This window comes from Octopus sinensis, linkage group LG9 (genome assembly GCF_006345805.1).
Source record: "Octopus sinensis linkage group LG9, ASM634580v1, whole genome shotgun sequence".
NCBI lineage: Eukaryota > Metazoa > Mollusca > Cephalopoda > Octopoda > Octopodidae > Octopus > Octopus sinensis.
In genome coordinates this window covers 92,616,962-92,642,813 of record NC_043005.1, presented here as the reverse complement: position 1 = coordinate 92,642,813, position 25,852 = coordinate 92,616,962, and the positions used below count along the sequence as shown (strand labels likewise).

At 39.2% G+C, this 25,852-nt stretch overlaps 1 protein-coding gene across 6 annotated transcripts; it reads left to right on the top strand.

Annotated features, from left to right (window-relative positions):
- Positions 1 to 556: 556 nt before the first annotated feature.
- LOC115215878 (serine/threonine-protein kinase Nek7-like) lies at positions 557 to 25,852 on the top strand. 6 transcript variants are annotated; one of them, XM_036506169.1, is made up of 10 exons: positions 560 to 811; positions 3,216 to 3,386; positions 9,006 to 9,068; positions 11,670 to 11,780; positions 13,070 to 13,178; positions 16,765 to 16,872; positions 18,322 to 18,416; positions 20,559 to 20,672; positions 23,706 to 23,834; positions 23,895 to 25,852. In XM_036506169.1, the coding sequence occupies exons 2-10, from the start codon at positions 3,225 to 3,227 to the stop codon at positions 23,976 to 23,978; spliced, it is 975 nt and encodes a 324-aa protein (XP_036362062.1). In that variant the 5' UTR covers positions 560 to 811; positions 3,216 to 3,224; the 3' UTR covers positions 23,979 to 25,852. The 6 variants fall into 6 exon arrangements, with proteins under 6 accessions (XP_036362061.1, XP_036362062.1, XP_029641083.1 ...); XM_036506168.1 differs by having other exon boundaries at positions 557 to 707; positions 23,706 to 25,852; XM_029785222.2 differs by having other exon boundaries at positions 561 to 811; positions 23,706 to 25,852.

The following is a 25,852-nucleotide window of genomic DNA, read 5'->3' as shown; positions in this document are numbered from 1 at the left end:
TAAAGCCAAGAAAAAACTATGTTTTACCAGTATACCAGTATTCTCCCAGTATACGAAGTTTAAAAGTGTTTAGTTCACTAGAAATTGTGTTGAAAAGTGCCGTTCATAAGGAAAAGATCCCATGGACTGATTGTTTATACCCGTTACACATTGATTACACATTTCTTTCATTATGTTATCGCAGTTTTGTAAGATTTGGCTGTTATTTCTAGCATATAAATAGCCTGCTTGAGGCGGGGGGGGGGTAAAAAATTGAAATTTTTTTTTTTTTTTTCAGAATCATAATCTCCGTATTGTTGTACGTATTTCGCAAAAAAAAAATTTCCGGGGAAAGTGAAAACTGAAGAAATGGGGAGCGGGGGAATTGAAATTTTGAAGTTGCGATTTTTGAAAATTTTGGTTTTTTTCAGAATCGGAATCTCCATAGCCTAAAACGTGTGTTTCCGTAAAAAAAAAAAAATTTAAGCGGGGAAGGGTCTATTTACATATCTGCCATCTGGACCAAAACTTGAGTACGAAAGTGCGGCGCAGTGTCGATTGATGAATGTTGGCTTTACCTAATACAAAGCAACGCGTCTTTAATCGTTGGGCAGCCATGATTAATGATTAACGAATTGGACATTGGGCAGGACGAAGTTTGAATTAAAAAAAGCCTTCTTTTGAATTCATTGCCGACAAATTCCACTTTCCCTGTTGCTTTTATTCGGGTAAATCTCCATGTTGATTTAATTCTCAATCCCATTTAGTTTTATTTCTCTTATGAATCAACATATTTAATCAAGTTCTACTTCCACGAAATTTCACTGACAAGGTATATATTACACTTTAACACTTCATCTCTAACCAACTGACATTTCTTAACAATATGTCTAAATAGTTCTATTAATTTATCTAAAATAGAACTATTAAATTACATAATGAATAATCGGTACTACTTGAGAACAGTGGTCCCGGTGCGCGTACTCGCGCATCCGCGCTAGCTAGTCATGACTAGTCGATCCTTACTTGGTGTTTTTGTGTGTTATTTTGTTAAAAAAATTATTTATTTTGTGTGTTATTTACTTTGCTAGGTCGTCGTAGGTTCGACTAGTCACGACTAGCTGGCGCGAGTGCGCGCACCGGGACCACTCTTCTTAAATAGTACCCGATACCTTCCAATCCTTTTGGTGTTGCTAAAATAAAGTTGCCAGTCAAGTGTTCTTCTTTTCCTCTTGTGCCTAATCAGAAATTATACCCAACAGTAAGTTTTAATAGATTAAGGGATGTTCCCTCCACCTCTCACACCGACTCTTATTTTATAGCTTACGGTTGTAGACGTTGTTGCTGTTGTTTTTAATCCCATGTCAACCCTGATCGAGGAGACTTTATCGAAGATATTCTGGTTGTGGGCACTTTTAAAGTGGGACGTTTCCAATGTGTCCTAATTTGTATCTTCCCTGTTTGGTTGTCACTTTTCAATTTCTTTAATTTTGTTCCAATTGATTTCAAATTTATTGGGGCTTTGTATGCTCGTTATTGACATGGAATTCATTTTCGCAATAAATCAATAAATAAGCAGTTGATAGCTTTTAAAGTTTGCAATTTTGCGTAATTTTAGCTAATCGAAAGCCACGGACTGTTTCCATAGTAACAAACCAAATGCTTACGAAAAAACGTGTTTACTAACTGATATTTTACGCTGTTTTTCTACTCTTAAATATACAAAATGTGTTCTTTTTTTCCGCATTAAATGCATATTGAATGCGTAAAACTACAAAGTGTGTGTTGTTTACTCATTTTTTTGCTTATTAAATGCTTAGACTACGTGCTACCATCGCAGTGTCGACATTATTGTTTTGTCGCCTTAGGATTGCAGTCACGCACAAAATGATAGTTTCCAAATCCTGTTTTCTGACTGGATAAAAATTGTCAAACTTTAAACCTCTGTAACTTTTTTAAAAACAATTTCTGGGACAAGTGAATTAGGCCCCGAGATTCAGCATGAAAAATTACATCAATATACCGAATCTCCCAAGACAGCGAGATGTGACTTGAGGAAAATTCTATCATATCGAATAGCCCTGTATTTGGTTTCTTCTTCAGCTCACAACTTCTTGAACTTTTTCCTTTTGTAATTTTATTAACCAAAATTTTTATAACTTTATCATCATTTCTAGAGTTTGTGAGGATATCAAATAGTCTGTATTGATCAGAAGCAGTAGATTAAGGGGGATGGGCAGAATTGTTAGTGTCACACACATTGCTGTGTGATAGTTTTAGTTACAGCCTATATGGTCTGAGATCAAACCATGCTGGAGTCAACTTCACCTTTCATCTTACTGAGGTCGATAAAATAAAGTACTAATTAAACACTGTGGTCGATTAATATTCCTATAATGCATATTAGGTATGAATGGATTTACAATAGATAGAAAAGGCAAGGTATATCTCAGAATCCCCAGGGGATAGAAAATGGGGATAAGGATTGACAGATGGATAAATATAACTAGAATTTAAAGGGAGAAGTGTTTGTTTACATTCTTAAGTATTGGTTTGTCCAGTAGCTCTCAACTTTTTGTTGCTCAGAATCATCTTTCACAGAATGGTGTTTTACAACCTCTTTAAGAATAAAGAATAGATTATTTTAATCAAATGGGACCTTGTTTTCACAGCACTTTATTATATTTTCTTATATTATTCCATCTGGGATGTGCTTCTTTTTCTCGATATTTCCTTTGAATGAACATTAGTAACATGGAGAAAGGAGATTTCCAGTTTTCTGGAAAAGTTTACCCATTTACACACATACATGTACAGATCAGATACATGGTGAGCCTTCTGTAATGGCAGTCATGTATATGTATATATGTGTGTCTATAATGTTGATTTTCATATTTATTCTTAATACATCTTAAAAGCACCCACTAGACTCTCACAGTGGTTGGCGTTAGGAAGGGCATCCAGCTGTAGAAACTCTGCCAGATCAGACTGGAGCCTGGTGCAGCCATCTGGTTTGCCAGTCCTCAGTCAAATCGTCCAACCCATGCTAGCATGGAAAGCGGACGTTAAATGATGATGATGATGACATACACATTCAAATCTGTTGGGATTTTTTTGCAATAAATATGGAAATCATTGTTTCACATCTCACTGTACATGGTGCAAATATAGACAACAAAAATGTGATGGCTATACAGTTTTCATTCTTTTTGTAAGTAAATTATTTATATTTACAGATCTTCTCAATGGAACCACTATCTCTGAATGTCACCATTTCTCAAGAGAATGGCCGAAGTATGCTTGCCAATTTTGATGTTGAGAAGAAAATTGGTAAGGGTCAGTTTTCAGAAGTGTACAGGGCCAGATCAAGACCAAATGGAAGTGTAGTTGCTTTGAAAAAAGTTCAGGTAAAACTTTAGAATTATTTGTCTTGAATTTTTTAATTCATTTTTGAAGTTCTATATTTTCTTGCTTTCTTCCTTATTTGATGTTTATATAAAAAAAGTTCTCTTGTTTCTGCTCACCAGTAAGTTCAAACTTCTGACTCAATAGGCATGTTCTCTCTCTGATCGGTCGTGTTATTCTTTGCTCCGCAGTGAAAGATTGTTTTTGTGCTGAAAAGTTTGAAAATTTGCTGTTTTGGTCGTCGAGACCACTTCTTTTCTGCTGTTGCAGCAGAGTTTTGCTGTTATATCCCCCTTGTTTCAAGGGGGAAGTGACGAAAAACATGAATTTGCAACCAATTTCTTCCGAGTCAGAGGAAAACGTTGAAAATTTGTTTGAAGGCATGAAGGCAAATATGTGGGAGGAGGAAGGTGAAAGTAAAGAGGCGTCTCACGCGTGCGTTACAAAAGCAGACGACAAGATGTCTAGCAAGGCTACTAAACAACAGGAAAAGTCAAAAATAAATTTTGCGAGTGCAGCAACTTGCCCCTGTGATAATATAGTTATAAATCAGGAAGAATTAAAGAAGTGCCAAAGTTTATTAAAAAGAGAAGGTGATAATGTGAAGTTGTTCCCTCCCAGTGAATTAATTTACGCGACGGAGAGGAAGACTGTAATATACAAAACATATCATGTGAAAAATAGGAAAATTGACTTCGTGCCGAGGGAAGTGATAGAAAAATGCTTGAGGCCAATATGGCAACAGACATGTTATATAACGAGGGGTAGTCGCTTCGGCACTGTAGAGGTGTGTTTCCCTAGCGAAGAAAAAGCTAGGGAACATTCAACAAGAACATTGAAGTCGGAAGATGTAGTTCTCCTTCCAATTTATTTAAGAAAGAGAACATCGAAAATAACGATCACAGATATTCCACCCGAAATAGATGTAGCCTTTGTCATAGCAGCGATTCTCTTAGGCAAAGAGGAAGAAATTGCCATTCTTCAGTCTAAGAGATATCGCCACATGAACTGGTTTGGACAGGATTTAGAGCTTGTGATCCAAGCAAACTCCTCAGACTTAGAAAGATTGCCCAGTTCCCTCACCATTGGAGAAAATACCAGCATGATGGTAGTAGTCGAGGAGAGAAAGCCCAGGTGTTACAAATGTGGCGAGAAAGGCCACATAAGGTCGAGCTGTAAGAAGAAGACAACCAAAGAAAATGCTGCATAAGAGCCAAGCACAACGCCGAAGACAACAACCACACCGCTAGAAATAGCGGGAGAAAACAATGACAACAACAACATCCAGGAGTGGGTCACCATAGAACCTTCAAAAAGAAGACGGAAACAAAAAACCCACCCTCTTCGGATACACAGGACTATGCTCCGAGACAGACAAGCGCACCCACACCCACAAATACAGTAGCAAACACACACACACTGGAAAAAGCACACACACCTACAAACACCCACGCTTCTACAAGCACACACACCCCCCACAAACACACACTCATACACCCCTCCACAATCACCTAACATAAAAAAAAAAGAAACACCTTCATGGCGATAAATAAAAATAATAAACTATTAAGAGAAAAAAATTATTTTAATGAAATCGGCGAAAAAATATATCGCAACAGATGTAAATAATACTATTTCTGAAAATGTTGAATTTTATACTATAGATAACTCTATTTTGAACTAAAAAAATCTTTTGCGGAGGACGTCGGCCCGTTACAGATGAACTTTTCGAGCCATCTGTACAGGCAATTCAAGAAAAAAATGATCTCACAAAACACAACACTCACAGACAGAAAAGAGGAGGGTGAAACAACACCCTCTCTTCCGTTAAAACAGTTAGTTTTAAACATTCAACTAATTTTTCACATTCTCGTTTAAACTCGGCTGTATAAATATTTGCGGCCTGGGGTCGTATTGGAAGCAAGGCTACCTCCTTAACGACCTTAGGTCGCATCGTTTGGATGTAGTTGTAATTACCGAATCCAGACTGATTGGGCTGCAGGCTTTTTCGCCCCTTCTAAACGGCTACAAGAAATACGTTTCTCCCTGTCGACCTGGAGGGGGCGGAGGAGTGGCAGTGCTGGTCAGGAAAAACCTGGATTTAGAGATTAGAACTGTTTTTATAGATCCGGAAGGCAGGTTGGTCGTTTTGGATGTGACACACAGCAGTGGTAAAGTGTTCAGGCTGGTTGCTGTCTATGCTCCCTCCGAAGGAAAAGCTGGGCAGAAAGAGTATTTCAAAAGCCTAGAGAATTTTCTTGGCACGTCGAACACGTTAGTATTGCTAGGTGACTTCAACATAATTTGCGATGCACGCGTAGATTATGTTGGCTTGAGAAAGAATAGGAGGGGATTACCTCAACGATCAGCTAAGTCGTTTCGAATTGGCAGATCGATTCAGACTGGACCACCCAGACACTCCAGTGTGGACCTGGGCAATCAAACGACGGGTCGTCCAGATCTTACATAGATAGAATCATAACTAGAAGGAAAGATAAGAAAATACTTAGCTGTCCACAACACCATATCGTCAGCTACAGCGATCACAAATTAGTAACCTGTATGCTCGACATAGATAGCATGTGTAGAAGAGGAACCGGTTACTGGAAGCTAAACAAGTCGCTATTGGACTGAAGCTTACAGGAATCGGATTAAACAATTAATAATGAAGACGTTAACCGGATCCATTATCAACAGCAAATGGTGGTACGCCCTGAAAAGAGCCATCAAATTTGAGTCAGTTACATTTAGCAAAGAACTAGCTAGTGCTAGAAACAAAGTAGAAAAGGAACTAGTTAAGGCAATAGATGAAGCAATGAGGTCAGGCAGTGCATCAAAAGTGTTAGCGGCGAGGTTGGCACTCGACCAACATCTCAAAGCTAAACATGAAGAGTGCATTGTCAGGGCTAAGATCCGTGCAATGAGACAGGAAGGGATCAACGCAGCCGGGTGGTAGAGGGCCAGTGTGGCAACAACTCAACCATTCAATCTTTGACGGGCTTAAATGGTCGATTAGTAAACGAACCCGAGGAGATGTGCAAGGTGTTTCACAATCATTTTGCCCAGCTATTTGGGAGAAGCTCGCAGACTTCCTAGCCAGTTTGCCGCGTCTATCGAGGCCGGACGCGGAATCTTGTGAGGCGCCGATCACAGCCAAAGAAGTTGAGGACGTGTTGGCAGACTGCGGCGGGGACTCGATAGTCTGCCTTATGAACTCTATAGTAGTATGCCAGACTTGTTTGGGTACCTACTTGCATGCGTGTACACCAACTGGCAGCAGAACGGGAGAATTCCTAAGTCTGTGAGCCGAGGGGTGGTAGTGCTGTTAAGAAAGGACCCAAACTGGGGGATTTAATTGATAATTTTCGGCCCATCACTCTGCTTAACGCAGAGTTGAAGATTTTGGCCAAGGTCTTAGCAAAAAGGTTGGCGCAGGTCGTGGGTGAACTTGTTGGCGAGGCGCAAACTTGCGCCATCCCTGGAAGGACCATCCACAACAATCTCCACTTTCTATGCTATGCCTTAGAAAGGGTAAATAGGATTCCTGGCAAGGGTGGGGCTATGGTCCACTTGGACCAATCGAAAGCGTTCGATAGGGTGGACCATCAGTATCTGGCGGCGGTCCTCACGGCGGTTGGCTTCGGCCCGACCTTCCGCGGATGAATCAACGCTTTATACAGCAACATCGAATTGGTAGTTCGGGTGAATGGTTTCTTTTCGGAGCCGTTCTGCATTGAACGTTCAGTACATCAAGGGTGTCCTCTCTCCCTGCTTCTCTACGTTTTGGCCCTCGAGCCGTTGCTGAGGAGGTTGGAAACTATGAGGGGCACTCCGCAAGATCTAGGGTGCGGAAAGTCAGCTTCGGCGTATGCGGACGACATCACCGTCATCGTATCCCGAGCCAAGCACCTACAGTGGGTGGCTGAGGCCTTAAGGGACTACAAAGCAGTGGCAGGAGCGAAAGTCAACCGGAATAAATCGGTTGGCTTGCAACTCAGCACCTGGAGGGGCAAGTCGATGTCTTCCGACAGCGTCGTAGGACGTTGGACGGAAGGGCCAGTGAAAATGCTTGGAATCTGGTTAGGTCCAGATCTCCAGATAGAGAAGAATTGGAGCGAGGTGGCTCTCCTAACTCAGACCTGGTCTGAGCGGAAGCTGTCCTTAAAAGGGAGGGCGGAGGTTGCAGAGGTGTTTATCGCCTCTGTAATCACTTACCACCTGACCATCGTGCCTTGCTCCGATTCGTGGCTGAACAAGCTGGAAACACATGCTCTTTCGCTTTTTGTGGAGGGGCAGCAGACCTCTTGTAAGGCACTCTATTTGCTGCCAAAAGCCGCTGAAGGGTGGGTTAGGGATGCCATGGCTAAAAATGCGTAGATATGCGCTCAGGCTTAGGCACCTCTGGCTTTACCTGGACGGTGAGCAGTGGTGGTCTCCGTTCGTCAAGCTGTTATTTCCACAGTTCACATCATTTACCAAACTGAACCCATGGATCAAGTGTAGACCGAGGTTGGGCGTGTGGCATGTAGAGTGCCATCAGGCACTCGTGCTTCTCTCCCAGTCGGGCAACGCCGGTGGCGGGGGTACTACCTCATTCTTCTATAGAGGGTTAGTAGAGTTTAAGTGTGACGACGTCCTGGGAGAAACCCTGGGCTTTGACGAAAATCAACTGGCCAGCCTGTTCCAAAGAACATTCGGTCCGGGGCCTATGGATAATTACCAAAAGTCCCTGGCCTGACAATGTTACAGAGGAGCTTTACCGGTTCGAGATAAGCTCTTTAGACATGGGTGTGCACCTTCGCCGGTTTGTGCAAGATGCGAGCGGGACAGTGAAACTGTCCTGCACGTGATTGTGCAATGCCCCAAGGTGACTGAACTTTGGGCTTGTCGCATTTGACAAGAGTACAACTGTCGAGCAAATCTGTAATTAAGATAGTTCCGCCGACCTCCCTGAATAGGGAGAAGCGAACCTGTTTTCTCTCGGTAGTTGCTATGGCGAAAGAAGTAGTATGGAAGACGAGAGTAAAAGGAATCGCAACAAGCATGTTTATCTCCAGTCTCGAGCTAATCAACTTTTTCGTTTTCCACATGAAACGGAAAATAAGGCTGGAGAAGAAATGCCTGTCGCAAAGTGTGTTTCGTAAAAGATGGAATTCTATAGCAAGTATGTTGCGAGTGAAAGAACCTGTTTAATTGAGAATGTAAAAAAAGAGAAAGCAAAGTCTTCAGTGTGAGTATGTGGTTTGTGGGGTCAACCGCGTCCTCCGCTTCATTTTTTGTTATTCACTCATTCTCATTTAATTGTATATATTTTAATTGTTTGTTTATTCATACGTTTCGTCTCATTCGATACCCTGGCCCCAACGTTTGTTTTGTTCCCTCTTTTTCTCAACCTTATGGTGAATAAAGAAATACTCTCTCTCTCTCTCTTTTACCATAGTGCAGTGACCTTCTTCTTGGAGCTGGCTTTTCTCATATCAACTTTTCTCCAGCACTTCCTTTCCTACTCTCATCCTTCATATTGTATTTGTCCCTGAGGGTAGACTATTAAAAAAAAAGTTGGGGTGTATAATGTTTAATATTGAAAAGCAAGCTATGATGATAATTCTTTGTTATTTTAGATTTTTGAAATGGTTGATGCAAAAGCTCGTCAGGATTGTATAAAAGAAATAGATTTATTAAAGGTAAAGCCTGTTTGCTTTTTCTATTCTTTACACACACACAGCACACATAAATATTGTGAAAAATTGAAATAAACACCAGTGTGTGTGTGTGTGTGTATATATATATATATATATTAGATCTCTATAACAGAATACAATAAAGGGTTCCCCTGATAAGCATCCAAATGTACTTGGAACATCCAGTGTCGACTTCCAAATAACTGCAATGGTGAAACCTATGTAAGAATGAAATATTTATAGTGGTATTTATTTTAATTCTCTCCTACATATGCTCTGTATGTCATAGCTTGTAACACTACTAAGTACAGTGGTCGACTAACCACCATACTGGAAGCTGACTAGATAATAATAATAATCTATAAGGAGCTCTGACTCATACAGCAGGTTTTAATTTCTGGACCCGGGTGATGTATTGTGTTCTTGAGCAACAAACTTAGTCTCACATGTGTGGTACACTGTGCACCTGTTCAGACGACATTGATTTGATGGAGATAGTCGGTTAATGTGTCACACAAACATTTCATCACTATAAATAAATCATTTGTACAGATCATTTGGCAGATGCTGAACGTTCATATGTCGTCTTTGACAGGAGAATCCATCGTGTGTGTGTGTGTATATATATATATATATATATATATATATATATATATATATGAGGTGGTATCAAAAAGTTCTCAAACTAGTTATGTTTGATAAAAAATAACTTATTTACCTAAGTTTTAGCATCATTTCCTTCGAAATAGTCACCTTGTAAAGCAATATACTGGTTCCAGTGTTCCTGCCACTTTTGGAATCCAGCTTAGAAGTTGTCTTCTGTAAGCAGGTCGAGGACCTTCTGCAATTCGCTTTGGATTTTGACAACGGTGTTAAAATGGTGACCTTTGAGTTGGGGAAGAGATGGAAGTCTGCAGGTGCTAAATCTGGTGATTAGGGCAAGTGCAGAAGCAATACCATATTGCTTTTGGTGAGAAATTCTTGAGTGAAGAGAGCTCGGTGACAGAGTGCATTGTCATTGTGAAGAATCCAATTCTTCTTGCTCCACAGATCTGGGGTCGCTTTTGCTGAATGTCCTCCTTCAAACGCTTCAAAACATTGCAGTAGAGCCCTCGATTGATGGTCCAGCCTTGGGGGTCAAATTCTTGATGCACAACTCTGTGGAATTAATAAAAGTGATGAGCACGCTCTTGATTGAGGTGCGGCTCTGTTGCGCCCTCTTCAGTCATGGAGATGAAAGCTTCTTCCATATTGACAACTGCTGCTTCATCTCAGGGTTATACCCATAGACTCAACTCTTGTCACCAGCGATGATCCTGGGTCATCAGTGGCATGCTGATGGTGATCTTGACAGACTTCGACATGATGTTCTTTCTGCTCAGTGGTCAGCAGGTGGGGGATAGACTTGGCAGAGACACACCGTATGTTCAATTCAGATGTTAGGATTGCCTGCACGGACCCATACGACAGACAACCAACAACATCAGCAATGTTGTTGATTGTCCTCTGATGATACTCATTGCAGAAACTGATAAATTTTCCCTGCATTTTTAGGGGTGACGATCATGGCAGGTCTTCCAGATCGCTCATCATCTCCCAGGGACATTCTTTTGCTTTTAAAGCACCCATGCCACTCAAAACACTGCATATGACCCATTAACCTCATCACCATAAGCTTGCCAAAGCATGCTCAATGTCTCTGTAGCAGACTTCTCCAAGTTTAATGCATAATTTCACATTGGCTCTTTGTTCCAACTTCCTGTTCATGACAAAATTGCAGACTACAGCGTACATGTGATCACAAAAACACATATTTCACAACTTGTGACGTAAACACTGCCTCACAAAGTTCATTGCCAGCTCTCACTGTGCACACAACTGTGTGCTGCAGAACTAGTCTGGGCACTTCTTGATACCACTTCATAAAGAGAGAGATAATGAATATTTTTTTATGCAAGCTAAGATTGTTTTGTTTGTATCGTATAATAGTTGTTGGTTCTTTCAGTTTATGTGTATGTATGCATCATCTTAAATGAATTTTATATAATCCTTTGTTTTGTATTTTTATTTTCTTTACAGTTTTTGGCTGATTTTTATATATCCTTTATTTCTAATCAGTTTATCTGACCCAAGATAGAATTCCATTAAGGAATAATTGACTGAGAAAGACTTTTAAATAACAATGACATTACAAAGTACTCATCAGGGACAAAATGTCATATTAGTATTGCTGTAGACAACCTCTTGTGCTGGTGGCATAATAAAATGCACCCAGTCATGCTATGAAAGGGTTGATGTTAGGAAAGGCATCAGCCATTAAAGGCCATGCCAAATAACATAACCTACACAATAATGAAGATGGCTGGTTGTCTTGTCTCTGCTGCTGTTTATACCAGATGATGAAAAATCACAAAAAGCAGTGTGATGCTATGAGACGCATTTAACCCATGCTAGCGTGAGAAAAAGGATGTAAAATGATGTTGATGGTGTATGGGAAGTAATATTGTGTTTTGATGTTTTAAAAGAGTAAATTTGTTTATTGGCCTGTGAACAGCATGTTGGTTTGTCCCGTACAAATTGACAAGTTAACTGTTATCATTGCAGCAACTCGATCATCCAAATGTTATAAAATATTTAGCATCGTTTATTGAGGAAAATGAACTGAACATTGTACTTGAACTTGCCGATGCTGGAGACTTGTCCCGCATGATAAAGGTTTGTTCTATTAGTAATATTATTTGGAGTACAAAAGTGCATGGTAGACTGGCAGAATCAGTGAAGTATTATACAAAACGGGTCTCTATATTAGTGTAGATGCCAGGTGGCATACGAAGGTGAGTAGTCGGCAGAATCAGTAGAGCACCACACAAAAATGCCTTGCTATATTTTGTTAATTACATTTTGCATTTAAATCGTACTTTATTGATCATTCTGGGGATCAATAAACTAGTGCCAGTTAGTGTTCCCTAAGTTGTATGTATGTGTACACATTTTTCAATCACTGCACTAAAGAAATAATTGTGCACATATCCTGGGTATGTGCACATACTTTTGACACTTATGTGTTGTTGTCCCCTTGCCTTGACCTTACATAATAGTTGTAAATGAGTATTGCGGTCATGCAAGCAGTCTCCTATGTTTCCAGTCTTTTGTGTAAGCATGTCTGGTCATGGGGAAATATGACCTTATTTGGAAACAGGTTACAGTAGATGACAGGAAAGGCATCCATCTGTAGAAAATCCACCTTAACAAATTCCGTCAGGTGCATGAGCATGGAAAAGTGAACATTAAAACAATGATGGTGATAGTTTTGTCTCAGGAAATAATTTGCACTGTGTAAGATTTTTGTACACTGACCTGTAAAAATCGAAGGGAACATTGCTGTCAAATACTTATAAACTGTGTCCCCTATTGCGCAATCATTGTATTGGTGCTGTGCATATCAAAATATTGCTACTCAGTTTGGTTTCAGATTTTGCACACGGCCAGTAATACAACACCAGTGCTCCATTGGTGTTTTTATTAACCCTGAAGGAGGGAAGACAAAGTCAACCCCAGTAGCATTTGAACTCAGAATGCAAAGTCATAAGAAATGCCACTAAGCACTTTCTCCAGTGCTGTAACAATTCTGCCAGCTTGCCTTAAATATTGCCACTCATTTTAATTTAAAATTATGTGCTTAAAGTTCGAGTCCCACAGATTAGGTTTAGATTTTAAACACTTTTGCTCAAACATCAAAAGCTCTGCTCAGTATTTGGAAACAGTTGAAGTGAATGTTTCTCCTCACCATAATTTGTGCTAGTGTTTGAACCCAATATTACTGTAAAGCAAAGCTGACAGAGGATAATTCTGAGACTAGAGTAATTTCATTAACAGCTAGCTTAATGACTTCTATATCTTGTTATATTTGATATACATCTACATTGTTTTATGCAGTCTTCATATTTGTCTCTCCCTCCCTCTCTACCTTTCTCTCTCACTCTGTTCCTTTTCTGTTATCCCAGCATTTCAAACAGCGTAGCCGGCTGATTCCTGAGAAGACCATCTGGAAGTACTTCATTCAGATTTGCAGTGCCCTGGAGCACATGCATTCTCGTAGGATTATGCACAGAGGTAAGGTTGCTAGTTAACTGCAATCTCTTTTATTTCCAACTAGTAACAAGACAGTGGCAATGATAACCTAGTCATAGAAATTCTGATGCTTTATAGTATCTATCAGCTCATTCAGAATGAAATGGCTGATTTTGAACTGAAAATTTATTTTACCTGATCTCAACAAAAAGCAATGCAATTAATCAAAGTATGCACCTAAATTATTAACACAATCTTACCATTTTATCAATAGCTTGATTATGCTGGCAGTGAAGAATTCTGGAGAACAAGAGATGATGAAATTACGAAAGGCTGTTTTTGCATCTTCTTCAGATTTGAAGTTTTTTCCTTGCAAAAAGTTGTCTAATGCCTGGAAAAAAATGATAGCCAGTTGGTGCAAGGTCTGGTGAATATGGTGGATGACAGAGTACTTCCAAGTTCAGTTCCTATAACTTGAGTAGCATTCTTTGTGCAACATGTGGTCAAGCATTGTCTTGCAAGAGAATTGGCCTGTCTCTGTTTAATTGGTTGATACCAGGTCTCATGAAGCTGTAGTGGATGACACCAGTGCTACACCATTAGCTTTTTTTGGATTGTGTTTTGGCACTTTGTCTCTATCCAACTACTGTGCAGAATGCTTGCTTAATGTTGAAAACAATCCATTTTTCATTATACATAACAATACGATACAAAAATGGTTCGCTTTTATACCATGACAGCAAAGAACAGCAAGTTTCAAGGCGACATGTCATTTGATGCTCTTTCAGTTCGTGTTGTACCCGCTTGTCTAGCTTCTTTACCTTGCTGATTTGTTTCAGATGGTCCAAATACAATTGGAATCAAAACATCAAACCTTGCTGCTAACTCAGGTACAATTTGAGATGTGTCTGCTTCCGCTGTTTCCAGCTCATCAATACCCACCTTGGTCTCAGGTCTACCACGGCTTATTTTCAAGAGTAAAGTCACCAGACTGGAACTTCTCAAACGTACAGTGTGCTCAGGCGCCACATCTTCACCAAACACCTTATTGATGTTTCGAGCTGTCTGGGATGCATTGGATTCACGAAGGAACTCATATTCATAAACAACACGAATTTTTTATCTATCCATACGTTCACAAAAATTGATTTACAAGAGAAAACGCACAATATAATCAAATACCATGAATTGGATTTCGAAAAGTGATGGTGTAACTCTTGAAAGTTGTAAAACAAAGAATTCTCAGGATAACACATTAGAGTTAACGACTGTCAAACTTGGTGCAAAAGAAAATTGGACATTTCATTCTTAATGACCTGATAGTATGGTGCTTCATTGTTCTAGAAACCAGTGAAGCTAATGTCAGCTTTGTCTTTTATTCTTTGTTAGTGTCATAGAATGATGTTGCTAGAAGAAATAACACAACATAGAGATTACAAATGATTTCATTTCGTATAGGAAATTTATATTATTACTAGCAATGCACCCTGGTGTTGCCCAGGTGTTATGACCTACAGCCACATTGTATTATTTGTTCCTTTCTTTTGGGCAGAATTGGCACATGAAGAGTATGAAGCAAACAACTCTTCTTTATAAACATGTTTTTCAGTCATTTTCTGGTGAACGTTTCTGCAGTTTTCACCTACAAATTCAGTCACAACTCTGTGGTTGGCTTAGGGCTATAGTGGAAAACACTTGCTGAAGGTACTATGCAGAGGGACTGAATGTGGAACCATGTGGTTGAGAAGCAAACTTCTCAATCACACAGTTATTCTTGCACCTAATAAGTGTGTGTGTTTATATTTGTTGTTAAATCGAGTGTTGTGTCCTTCTATGCATCTATCTGGGCCACGATTGTGACCTGTGCCTAATGGCCACGATTGTGGCCCGTCACGCTTTCTGTTAAAATATACCCTTTCGTCAAAAGGACACAGATTTACAGTATTTCAGGAAGAAAAACAAAAAATGTGATGGGTCTGCTATATCAGAGGCAACTCTGGGCTAAACAAAACACAGACAAACCGTATTAACCATTCGTCAATCCCCAGTTTCTGCATCGCCCACCAGATAAGGAATCGGGGGACCCTGTCAAAGGTTTTCTCCAAGTCCACAAAAGCCAAATATAGGGGTATCAGTCTAATGGCTTTTTTTTTCTAGAATATTTATGCAGTATATCAAATATCTATGCACAAGCATACCGCCTAGATATGCGAGCATTACTGTCGTGTAGAGCACACTTGAACCTTGTAATAGGGTTAGATGCTGTTCAGAAGCTTCTGTTACTGAAGAAAAAGCACATTCATTGAGATAATAAACACAGTAATAAATAATTAGGTTTGCATAAGTCTTGTAATAAATATCCAAGTAAGATACAAGCAAATGTGGCAAAAAATAAAAGAAAGCAGCAGCAAACAAGAATACAAAGTCATAGATGCTATACAGAAAAGAAAGGAAGATAAATTGACATTTCAGGCAATAGCCCTTTGTCAAGGCAGAATGAAAGGATGGAAAAGAAAAACATGAAAATAACACCATGTTGTTACATATCTGAATGGCAGTTGATAAGTAAAGAAGGTGTCTTCATTAAAAATTATTTTTTTTTTTTTTACAAAATGAGTGAGAAGGGAGTGTATAGAAAGTACACATGGCAATCCTGGATGGATGTGAAGCAGATTTATGTAGGAGTGACAAGTGTAGAAGGTGATTAGTGATGTGAAATGAAATATGAAGAGCAGTATGTTTGTCCATACTGTATATGTGTGTTTGTGAGAGAGGGCAAGCAAGCAGCAAGTTACAAATGTATGAACAAGGTTGTGTTCATCTAGTGAGTAAGGCATCAGCCTGGGTGGTGAAGAAGGGCGATATGAAGCATGTGTGTCTGTATGCAGTGTAACCTTCACGAGCTCCTGCTCTTATTGCAACACCTACAGCGCTCACTTCATGCACAATATCACCACCCTACATAGACCTAGGTCATTTTTCCCATGTTATGGATTATTCATCTGCACTTCTGAAAATGTCATATACTGTATCAAAGACCAACTCTGTGAATTATTGTATATAGGGAAAACTGGTTGGAGGTTAGCTGGTCATTTTAAAGAACATTTGTTTGGTGTTTGAGACAACAACACTGGATCACTCAGGTCTGTAGCCCACCACTTCAAATCTCCAGGCCACTCCCAAGTGCATCTTGCTGTCTGTTAAATTATACAGCATCATGGTCCTCCTCTTCCCTTGCTTTATCATGAACAACAACTGATCTACTTAAACGCAGCTGCCTCTGCCAGTATTAAAAATAGACTTGCTTTCTTCTACTCCACTTCATACACATGCATGCATACTATACTTCACCATTCCTTTTCTACCTATACTCTCACACTGCATACAGACACACACTCCACATCATCTGCCTTCTCTGTCCATACACTCATACTCTGATATCTTGCCCACACCATCTACTAACACTTTGCATTACACATCATACACATATTTGTACATAGACTTACACGTAACTCCTTATTCATTCACACACTCACAATTCACTTCACATCACCCCTTTTTATATATGTTACACATACATAAAATTCTATTGAAATTTGTTTTAATTAACTTTAAATCTCCCTTTCAGACATAAAGCCTGCCAATGTCTTCATTACAGCACAAGGAAAAGTAAAATTGGGTGATTTAGGTCTTGGACGATTTTTCAGTTCTAAGACTACTGCAGCCCATTCTCTTGGTGAGTAAAATGGAGGACATATCTATGTAAATCTCAAGTTTTTATTTGTTTCTGTATGACTTTGTGGTTAAAAACATGTTTGTTTTGGAGGGTTTTTTTTTTTAATAAGCAATCAATGAATATTGCAGAATTGGTGAAGCACCAAGTACTGTATTTATCATTGTATAAGATGCACTCTTACATAAGACACATTTATTTTACAAATATATTTTGTGGAAAAAAACAAATTTAATATATTTCATCATATACTTAATGAAAGATATTTTTAAATGGCTTTGTAAAGGTAAATGTATGATTCTGTGCATGTCTATACAATGCTGTGACTGAAATAAAGTATGACACCATAAATATTTGATATGTTATACAAGTATAATGTTTCAGTTTTATCTTCTCTCAGATCAACTGTGTAATTGTTTATATTTTGACCAAGAGAATTGCCATACAGGGTGTAAAACTCGTATTTCTGGCTTTGGTGTTTTTATCTAATCATTGATTAGCCAGCAGGGTGGCATTTGGCCACTGTGGTTTTGTTGTTATCCACTCATTGCAAGTAACTGATAGGGAGATGAAAATTCAACATTCCTTTCCTCTTTCTATAAGAATTTTTCATTTAGATAATTAAAAAAAATGCAGTCATTAAACAATGTAAGATACTTACCGGGGAAAGAGATACAATGAAATGGTGTAACCTTCCCACATAACTGCTGACATACTTGTAAGAACACTTTTGTAAGTTCGTGCTAATGTTCTGTGATATTTTGGCTTGTTTTTAATAATTTGTTGTTAGCAACAATTATTTTATTGAGGGGACTTATGCTTATTCAGTTCTTTAGCCTATGTTACCTGGTCTCCTATCCATAATTAGTTGCAGGACAATTTTTTGATACATTTAAAAATAAATGAAATGCATCTTGTATGCTAGCAAATTCAGTATATGTAGCAATTCAACCTGCTAAAAGCAGTAATCAAATCCTCTTCAAATCATTCACTATTAATGAAAAAGGAAACATTGGGTTTGAAATTGGGACCATTTCAAATTGTTTAACATGTAATCTCTACCTCAGTGTTAGTCTGTTAAAAACTAGAGAACCACCCCAAAAAAGGGAATTGAACTAATTCATGACCAAGTGTTCTAAAAACATTTTATCCAGTGCAGACATTGCTTTATGGTTAGGAAGTTTGTGGTCTTAGGTTTAGTCCTGCTGCATGGTAGTTTGGGTAAGTGTCTTCTATTATAGCATTGACCTGACCAAAGCCTTGTGAGTTGATTTGATAGGAGGAAACTGAAAGACTGACGTATATATATTTAAGTGTGTGTGTTTACATCTGTAGTTGTCAGTTCCTGCAGTCTTGAATCATGTTGAGCATGTTAAATTTAAGTCTAGCTTTGAGTTAAAACCTTTGTGTATGTTTTTTTAATATAATTTTTATTATTTTCCTCTGTTACAGTTGGAACTCCCTATTACATGTCTCCAGAAAGAATACATGAGAATGGATATAATTTCAAGTCAGATATTTGGTCCCTTGGGTGTTTGTTATATGAGGTAAGTTAAAGAAGGAGCCAAATCTCTTTCAGATTACACATTGTCATCTTAAATACAATGTGACACATTGGATAATGTTATCTCAGATACACCAGGTATAAAAAAAAAGGGGGGCAAGATGGCTTTTGCTGACCTGTTGTTAAACAACTCAAAACATCTGGCAAATGTAGCTGTATGGTTCAGAAGTTCACTTCAAACCCATGTCGTTTTAAGTTTGATCCTATAGTGTGGCACATTGAGCAAGTGTCTTCTTCTATTTTTATTCTGATCTTTGTACATTGTGGCTTCACCACCATCTCTTTTCTGCTTTCTTCCATTCTGCCTCTATCTCTCTTGCTCTCTTCCATTCTCTCTCTTGCTCTATCCCTCGGAGTGGTTAACCATGTATCACCTCTACAGCAGCACACTCATTACTGGCCTCAATTTTGATCACTCCTTTCTCTCTGACCAGGTAACCATGCATCTCTTCTACAATAAGACACCTGTTTCTGTCTTTCTGTCACCCTCCAACCTTTCATCCTGTGGCACAAGATCCCCTTCTCAAATGCCTCATCCCTTCTCAAGATATCTTTGTCTTGTGAGCTACTTGGTGACCCTGCCAGTACCACATAAAAAGCATCCAGTCCACTCTGTAAAGTGGTTGGCGTTTGAAAGGGCATCCAAATGTAAAAACCATGCCAAAACTGACCTCATCTGTGTTTGTGACATGTAAAAAGCACTCAGTCCATTCTGCGAAGTGGTTGGTGTTAGAAAGAGCATCCAGCTGTAAAAACCATGTGAAAACAGACGGCAAAGCATGGGGCAGTCTTCTGCCTGGCCAGCTCCTGTCAAACTGCCCAAACCATGCCTGCATGGAAGGAGGACGTTTAAATGATGATGATATTTCGTTACCTTACAGAAATGCAATTTCAAATTCTCATCTGAGCTAGAACTCAATGAGTAACCACTCATCATTTTAACAGCCACTTTTCTATGCTTTTATGGGTCAAACAGAATTCATTCAGGCAGATTTTCTACAGCCTGATGTCCTTCCTGTTGCTAACCCTCACCTGTTTCCAAGCAAGGTGTTATTTCTCCTTGGCTAGACATGTTTTCACAGGAGACTAGAAGCAAGCAACATCACTTGTATGACTTATGCTCATTTACAACCATCATGTAATAATAATTAGTCAAGGATACACCCAAATACACATGTGTGTGTGTGTATATACACACACACACATATACATTTACTCATTTTTCAATAGGTTTCTTTCAGGTTCTGTCTACCAGAGCCACTGACAAGGCTTTGGTCAGGCTGGGGCTACAATAGAAGATATTTCCCCAGGGTGTCATGCAGTGGGACTGAACTTAAAACCACATGGTTGAGAAGCAAGCTTTTTAACCACACAGTCATGTCTGCATCTAATAAATCCTGAATTATAAACAGGGTCTTCACTAAAGCCCCAATATTTCTTTAAGACCACAAAATTAATTATCACTTTTAAGATTGAGAATTTTTAAGGTGAAGATGGTATACTGGCATGATTTTTTTTATCCTCTAGAATATTAGTAAAGTTCTCTAAACTACTTTCTACTTGGAAATAAAACCAGCTTTTTTCCTAATTGACTATTCTAATACAAATGCAGTTTTGTTTTGTGTATCTTTTGAATATAACTCTCTACAAACTTAACTAATCTATCTGAGGAGTCATTTTCAAATGACCTAGTACTCTATCCCAGAGAGTGATGTGTCTTTATAGCTCAAAGAAAGAAAACTTGGGAAGAAAATATTTTTCTTGTTGAGACTTGATATTTGAGAACATGTATCAGAATATTACTCGCTAATGACAAAGGAATGATTTTGTCCCTCACTGAACACTTTGAAAATTAAACTATACACTAGTCATTTAAAATCACTTTAGTGCTAAGGAGTTATTTACAACTTAGATCATTCACTGAAAATTTATTTTTTCTTTATAGTACCCATCCACCACCACCACCACCACCCCTCTCTCCATCCCTTTTCCTCTACTTTATTTCTTAGAAACGAAGTTGAATAGTTTCTTTGTGGTCTGTCAATCAAATTCCTGTAAATCACACCATAGCATCTTCAGAAAGGGCATATTGCATTATGAGAATTTTTTTTTTTTTTTTTTCCAGATGGCAGCCTTACAATCTCCGTTCTATGGTGACAAGATGAATTTGTATTCTCTATGTAAGAAAATAGAACAGTGTGATTATCCACCTCTACCTTCAGATATCTATTCCCAAGAGGTAAACCATTTGTTTTCTTGGCACATCTTATATGACAGATTGTTTGTTTGCTGTTATCATTAGTTAATCCTTGATCCTCTAAAAAACAGGTTTACTACTACTACTCCCAGGAATAGTAGTCAGAGAGGTAACGGACATAACTGATAGGCTTTTAGAGCCTCACTATTGCTCAGATGGGCAGATCTTCTCAAGCACAGCATACATCACCAGTAATGTTTGTCTTTTATCATCTTGTCTGTGAGGTTCAGCATCCAGGAGTCATTTTTAATGTTTTTCTCCCACGTATTCCTGCATCTCGCTCTTCTACAGGTTACACACACACACACACACATACATGCATGTATGATCAGACTTCAAAGAAGCTGGTGTTGGTCTCATTAGCAAGACTTCTATAATGTGGTAACATCAATGAAAACTGAACTTGCCTCAAGTGGAAAATCCAACATCTTGAGACAGTCTTCCTTTAGGGAAGATTTGTAAAGGGAGAAAAAGCAAGGTTTTACAACCTCAAAGTTTTTTAACTTAGAGAATGTAAAACTCTTCTGTCTCTCATTTCCTTCCTTTCAAATTTTCCCAGAAGAAAGACTCTGTTGGATTTTCCACTCCTTATGGCAAGTTTACTGTAGTTTTTTATTGATTTTATACACACGTGTATGTGTGTATGTATGTATGTATGTATATTTATATATATTCAGATGAATTTGGTTAAAGGCACCAGAATTTTGTATGGCATTATCCATATAAATCAAATAGTGATTATAATCAAAATTTATATATATATATATATATATATATATATATCATCATCATCGTTTAACGTCCGCTTTCCGCGCTAGCACGGGTTGGACGGTTTGACCGGGTCTGGGAAGCCAGGGGCCGCACCAGGCTCCAGTCTGAATCTGGCAGAGTTTCTACGGCTGGATGCCCTTCCTAACGCCAACCACTCCGTGAGTGGATTGGGTGCTTTTTACGTGCCACCTGCACAGGGGCCGGAGGGTCCAGCATCGTCACGATCGGTTCGAGCATTTTAACGTGTCAGCGGCACGGGGGCAACGAGGTCCGGGGTACTTTGGGGATCGGGGTACTTTGGGGATCCAGGGTACTTTGGGGATCCGGGGTACTTAGAATGGGTAGGGGGTATGTGGAATTGCTGCAGAAAGCAGCCCGGGTCTTTGTAGTCACAGCATTTATCGTCACTGAGTAACGTAATTAGGTAGAGGAAAGAAATACAGATATTCTAGAGTTGAGTTGGGGAGGGGGGGGGTCCAGTTGAGGCGGGTAATATAGGGGAGCAACCAGTGGGGAAGGTTGGGGTAAGGAGGAACGATGGCAGGAAGGGGTTGGTGAAGGTTCCTAAGAAATAAAAACGTAGGATATTGAAATAAAAACGTAGGATATTACGAGGCGGGAGGGTACTAAAGGGGATGGTCGGAATGAGGCAGTGTCAGGAGGAAGCGTAAGATCGGTGGGCAGTTGATGAGCTATGGCGCTAGCAGCTTCTCTTTTCACAGTGAAAGCATATGAGGAGAAGGGGTAGTGGGGGAGGGAGTAGGGCGTACCCGGTGTAGATGGTGAGAACAGGGTATACTGGTATTGGTGGTGGGGGGTGAGAACAGTGTTCACCGGTATTGGTGGTGGTGGTGGTGAGAACAGAGTTCACCGGTATTGGTGGTGGGGGCGGGCGCACCGCCAATGGCGGAAAGATGGGAAGAGATGGGATTACGGCTTGAGGTAGCCTAAGGTTAAATTTTGTAGAGAGAGAGATAGGAAAGATAAATCAAGTTATGGCGAAGGCTTGAAAGTAGCCTAAAAGGTTAAATTTTTTCGTAACAATGTATGAATAAACGTAGTAACAACGAATAAAAATAGTAAGATAATGTTTCAGTCACATGACTGCAGCTGTGCTGGGTTACTGCCTTGAAGAGTTTCTAGTTAAATGAATTGATCCCAGGATTTAGTTAGTAAAGCCTGGTGCTTATTCTATTGGTCTCTTTTGCTGAACCACTAAGTTACAGGGACATAAACACACTAGCACCAGTTGTCAAGTAGTGGGGGGAGGGTGAGACATACACATACATACATACATATATGCAAAGTGCTTCTTTCAGTTTCTGTCTATCAAATCTGATCACAAGGATTCGGTTGGCCTGGGGCTATAAGAGGAGGCACTTGCCCAAAGTGCCACGCAGTAGGGCTGAACTGTGAACCATGTGGTTGGGAAGCAAACTTCTTACATTAATCCTATACAATGGTGGAGTTCCTCGTGCTTATCCAGCCTTGGAAAATATCTTGCTGTAGAGCGTTATGTAGTAGCCTATAACAACATAGGACCTTTTAAATGCATGTTATGAAGTTATTACCCAGATTATACTATATATATATATAGATATATATATATATGCACATACTCATACTTACATCCATATACACACACACATGCATATGTGAGGAGACCTATTGAGTCAAGTACATCAACATCAAAATAAATATCAAATGGAAATTGTAGTTGCGATACCTGTGCCAGTGGCACATATAAAAGCACCAACCGATCGTGGCCACTGCCAGCCTCCACTGGCACCTGTACCGGTGGCACGTAAAAAGCACCAACTGATCGTGGCCGCTGCCAGCCTCCCCTGGCACATAAAAAGCACCCATTACACTCACGGAGTGGTTGGCGTTAGGAAGGGCATCCAGCTGTAGAGACCCTGCCAGATCAGACTGGAGCCTGATGCAGCCTCCTGGCTTCCCAGACCCCGGTCGAACCGTCAAACCCGTGCTAGCACGGAAAACGGACGTTAGACGATGATGATGATATATGGTGGGCATCTTTCAGTTTCCATCCAGTCAAAAGACTTTGGTCAGCTTGAGGCTACAGTAGAAAACACTTGCCCAATGTGCCATGCAGTTAGACTGAACCTGACACCTTATGATTAAGAAGTTAACTTCTTAACCACCCAGGTATGCCTGTGTGAATGTTTAGGAAATACAATTTAGATTGTTTTCTTTTATTTTTTATTCTTTTATTCTCTTCAGCTTCGCAGGCTTGTTGAGATGTGTATCAACCCTAACCCAGAACAGCGTCCTGATATCAACTACGTATACAATAAAGCCAAAACTATGCATGCATACAGCTGTGAATCTCAACAACAAGAACAGCAGCAACAGCAGCAGCAGCTGCAATTACAGCAACAGGCTCAGCTACAGCTATCACCTCACCAGTTTCTACAGCAGCAGCAACAACAACAACAACAACAAATGCAGCAATTAACACAACAACAACACTTAATGCAACCTCAACAACAGTAACAACCAGCTCAACTATCCATTGTAGAATATCCAGCAGCTTGTTTGTTGATGTTGTTGGATGATGGCCATGATTGTAGACCATTCTCCCAGCATGTGATATCTCCAATAATAATAACAGTGGATATCTCACTAACTAACATTCCATCTACCACTGATGAAACATCTTTTGGCTATTTGACCTTCTTGAATTACCATCTTACCTTATGTTGCATGTATTTTTAGTTTATGAAAACCTTTTTTCCTCTTTTATCTTTATACTGTCTCTAGTGCTTGGCAAAATCATTTCCACTCTTTTTTAAAATGCCTTCTATTTTTTTCTGGCTTTTTTTTACATTCTGAGTTCAAATCCCCTTCTGAATCAGCTTTGTCTTTCATCATTCCAGGGTCAATTAAGTACACCAGTTAAATACTAGAGACAGTAAGTGCCTTTACCATTTAATGAAATGTAGTGTTTTTTTATTCACATTGGCTTGAATTAATCATGTATTAATCTTGTAACTTCAAGAATTTGATGATGTTATTTTTAAAAATTTTTAGAATGACATTTGCAAGGTAGGAGTGAGTGGCTGATCTGATCAGTTTGGACATAAAGCAGGCAGAATATTTGAGCCAGATATGGCCAGTTTAAATGCTAATGAGTTAATCAACTGCACCATACCTACCACCACTACCCAAATTTCTGGCCTAGAAAGTGAACTGGCAGAATTGTTAGTCTTGTACAAAGTGCCTTCTAGTATTCCTTCTGACTCCTATTCTGAGTGCAAATGCCACCGAGGTCAATTTTGTGGTTAATTAACTAAAGTACCAGTTGAGTATTGGGATCTGTATAATTGACTAACACCTCCACCACCTACATTTCAGGCCTTTTATCTTAACTCCTTTTACATTAACTAATTCCCTTTCACAGGCCTTTTATTATTACCTTCATCATAAATATCTTCATTATTATCATTATTAAGGCAACAAGCTGACAGAATCATTTGTGCGTCAGACAAAAGGCTTTCTAGCATTTCTTCTGGCTTTATGACCTGAATTCAAATTCCACTGAGGTCAGCTTTGCATTTCATTGTTTCAGGGTCAATAGGATAAGCGCCAGTCAATAACTGGGGTTAATGTAATTCACTGCCCTCTATCCACCAAAATGTCAGGCTTTGTTTCTATATTAGAAAGGATTATTCTTAAAATAACTAGCTGGCAGAATCATAAGACAAAATGCTTAGTGGCATTTCTTCCAGCTGTTTACCTTATAATTTCAAATTCTACCAGCTTTGCTTTTCATCTTCTGAGGATTGATAAAATAATGTACCTGTTGAGCACTGGGGTTACTGTAATCACCTATCGTCTCTATTCAAAACTGTTGGTCTTGTACCAAAATTTGAAACTATCATTATTATAGTTATTGTTATAAAGGTGGCAGAAGGAATGGCAAGTCAGTAGATTGTATAAAACGCCTTATAATATCTACTTATGTCCCTTTACATTCAGGTTTCAATTTCCACCTCAGTAAAATTTATTTTCCTTTCATCCCAAGAAAAAAAAAGTACTAGTCATACACTGGGGTAGATCCTGTACTGTTCCTTCCTGCAAAATGTGTGGCTTTTTGCCTAATTTAGAAACTTTTTTTTTTTAGTATCGAACAGGCAAAAGTATTTGTTGTTGGAATTTAGTTACATCTTGAGTTCAGATTCTTCCAAGGTCAACTGATCTTTCCTTGTCTTTATTGTTGATAATTTAGATACCTGTTATGTACTGGGATCACTTCATTTAATTATTTTCTCTCTTCGCAGACTTGCTACTTTTTAACTGCATCTCCTCTCAAAAAAAAAAAAAAATGGGGCTCCATTCCAGTTGATAAACCTTTTTACACCAATGCA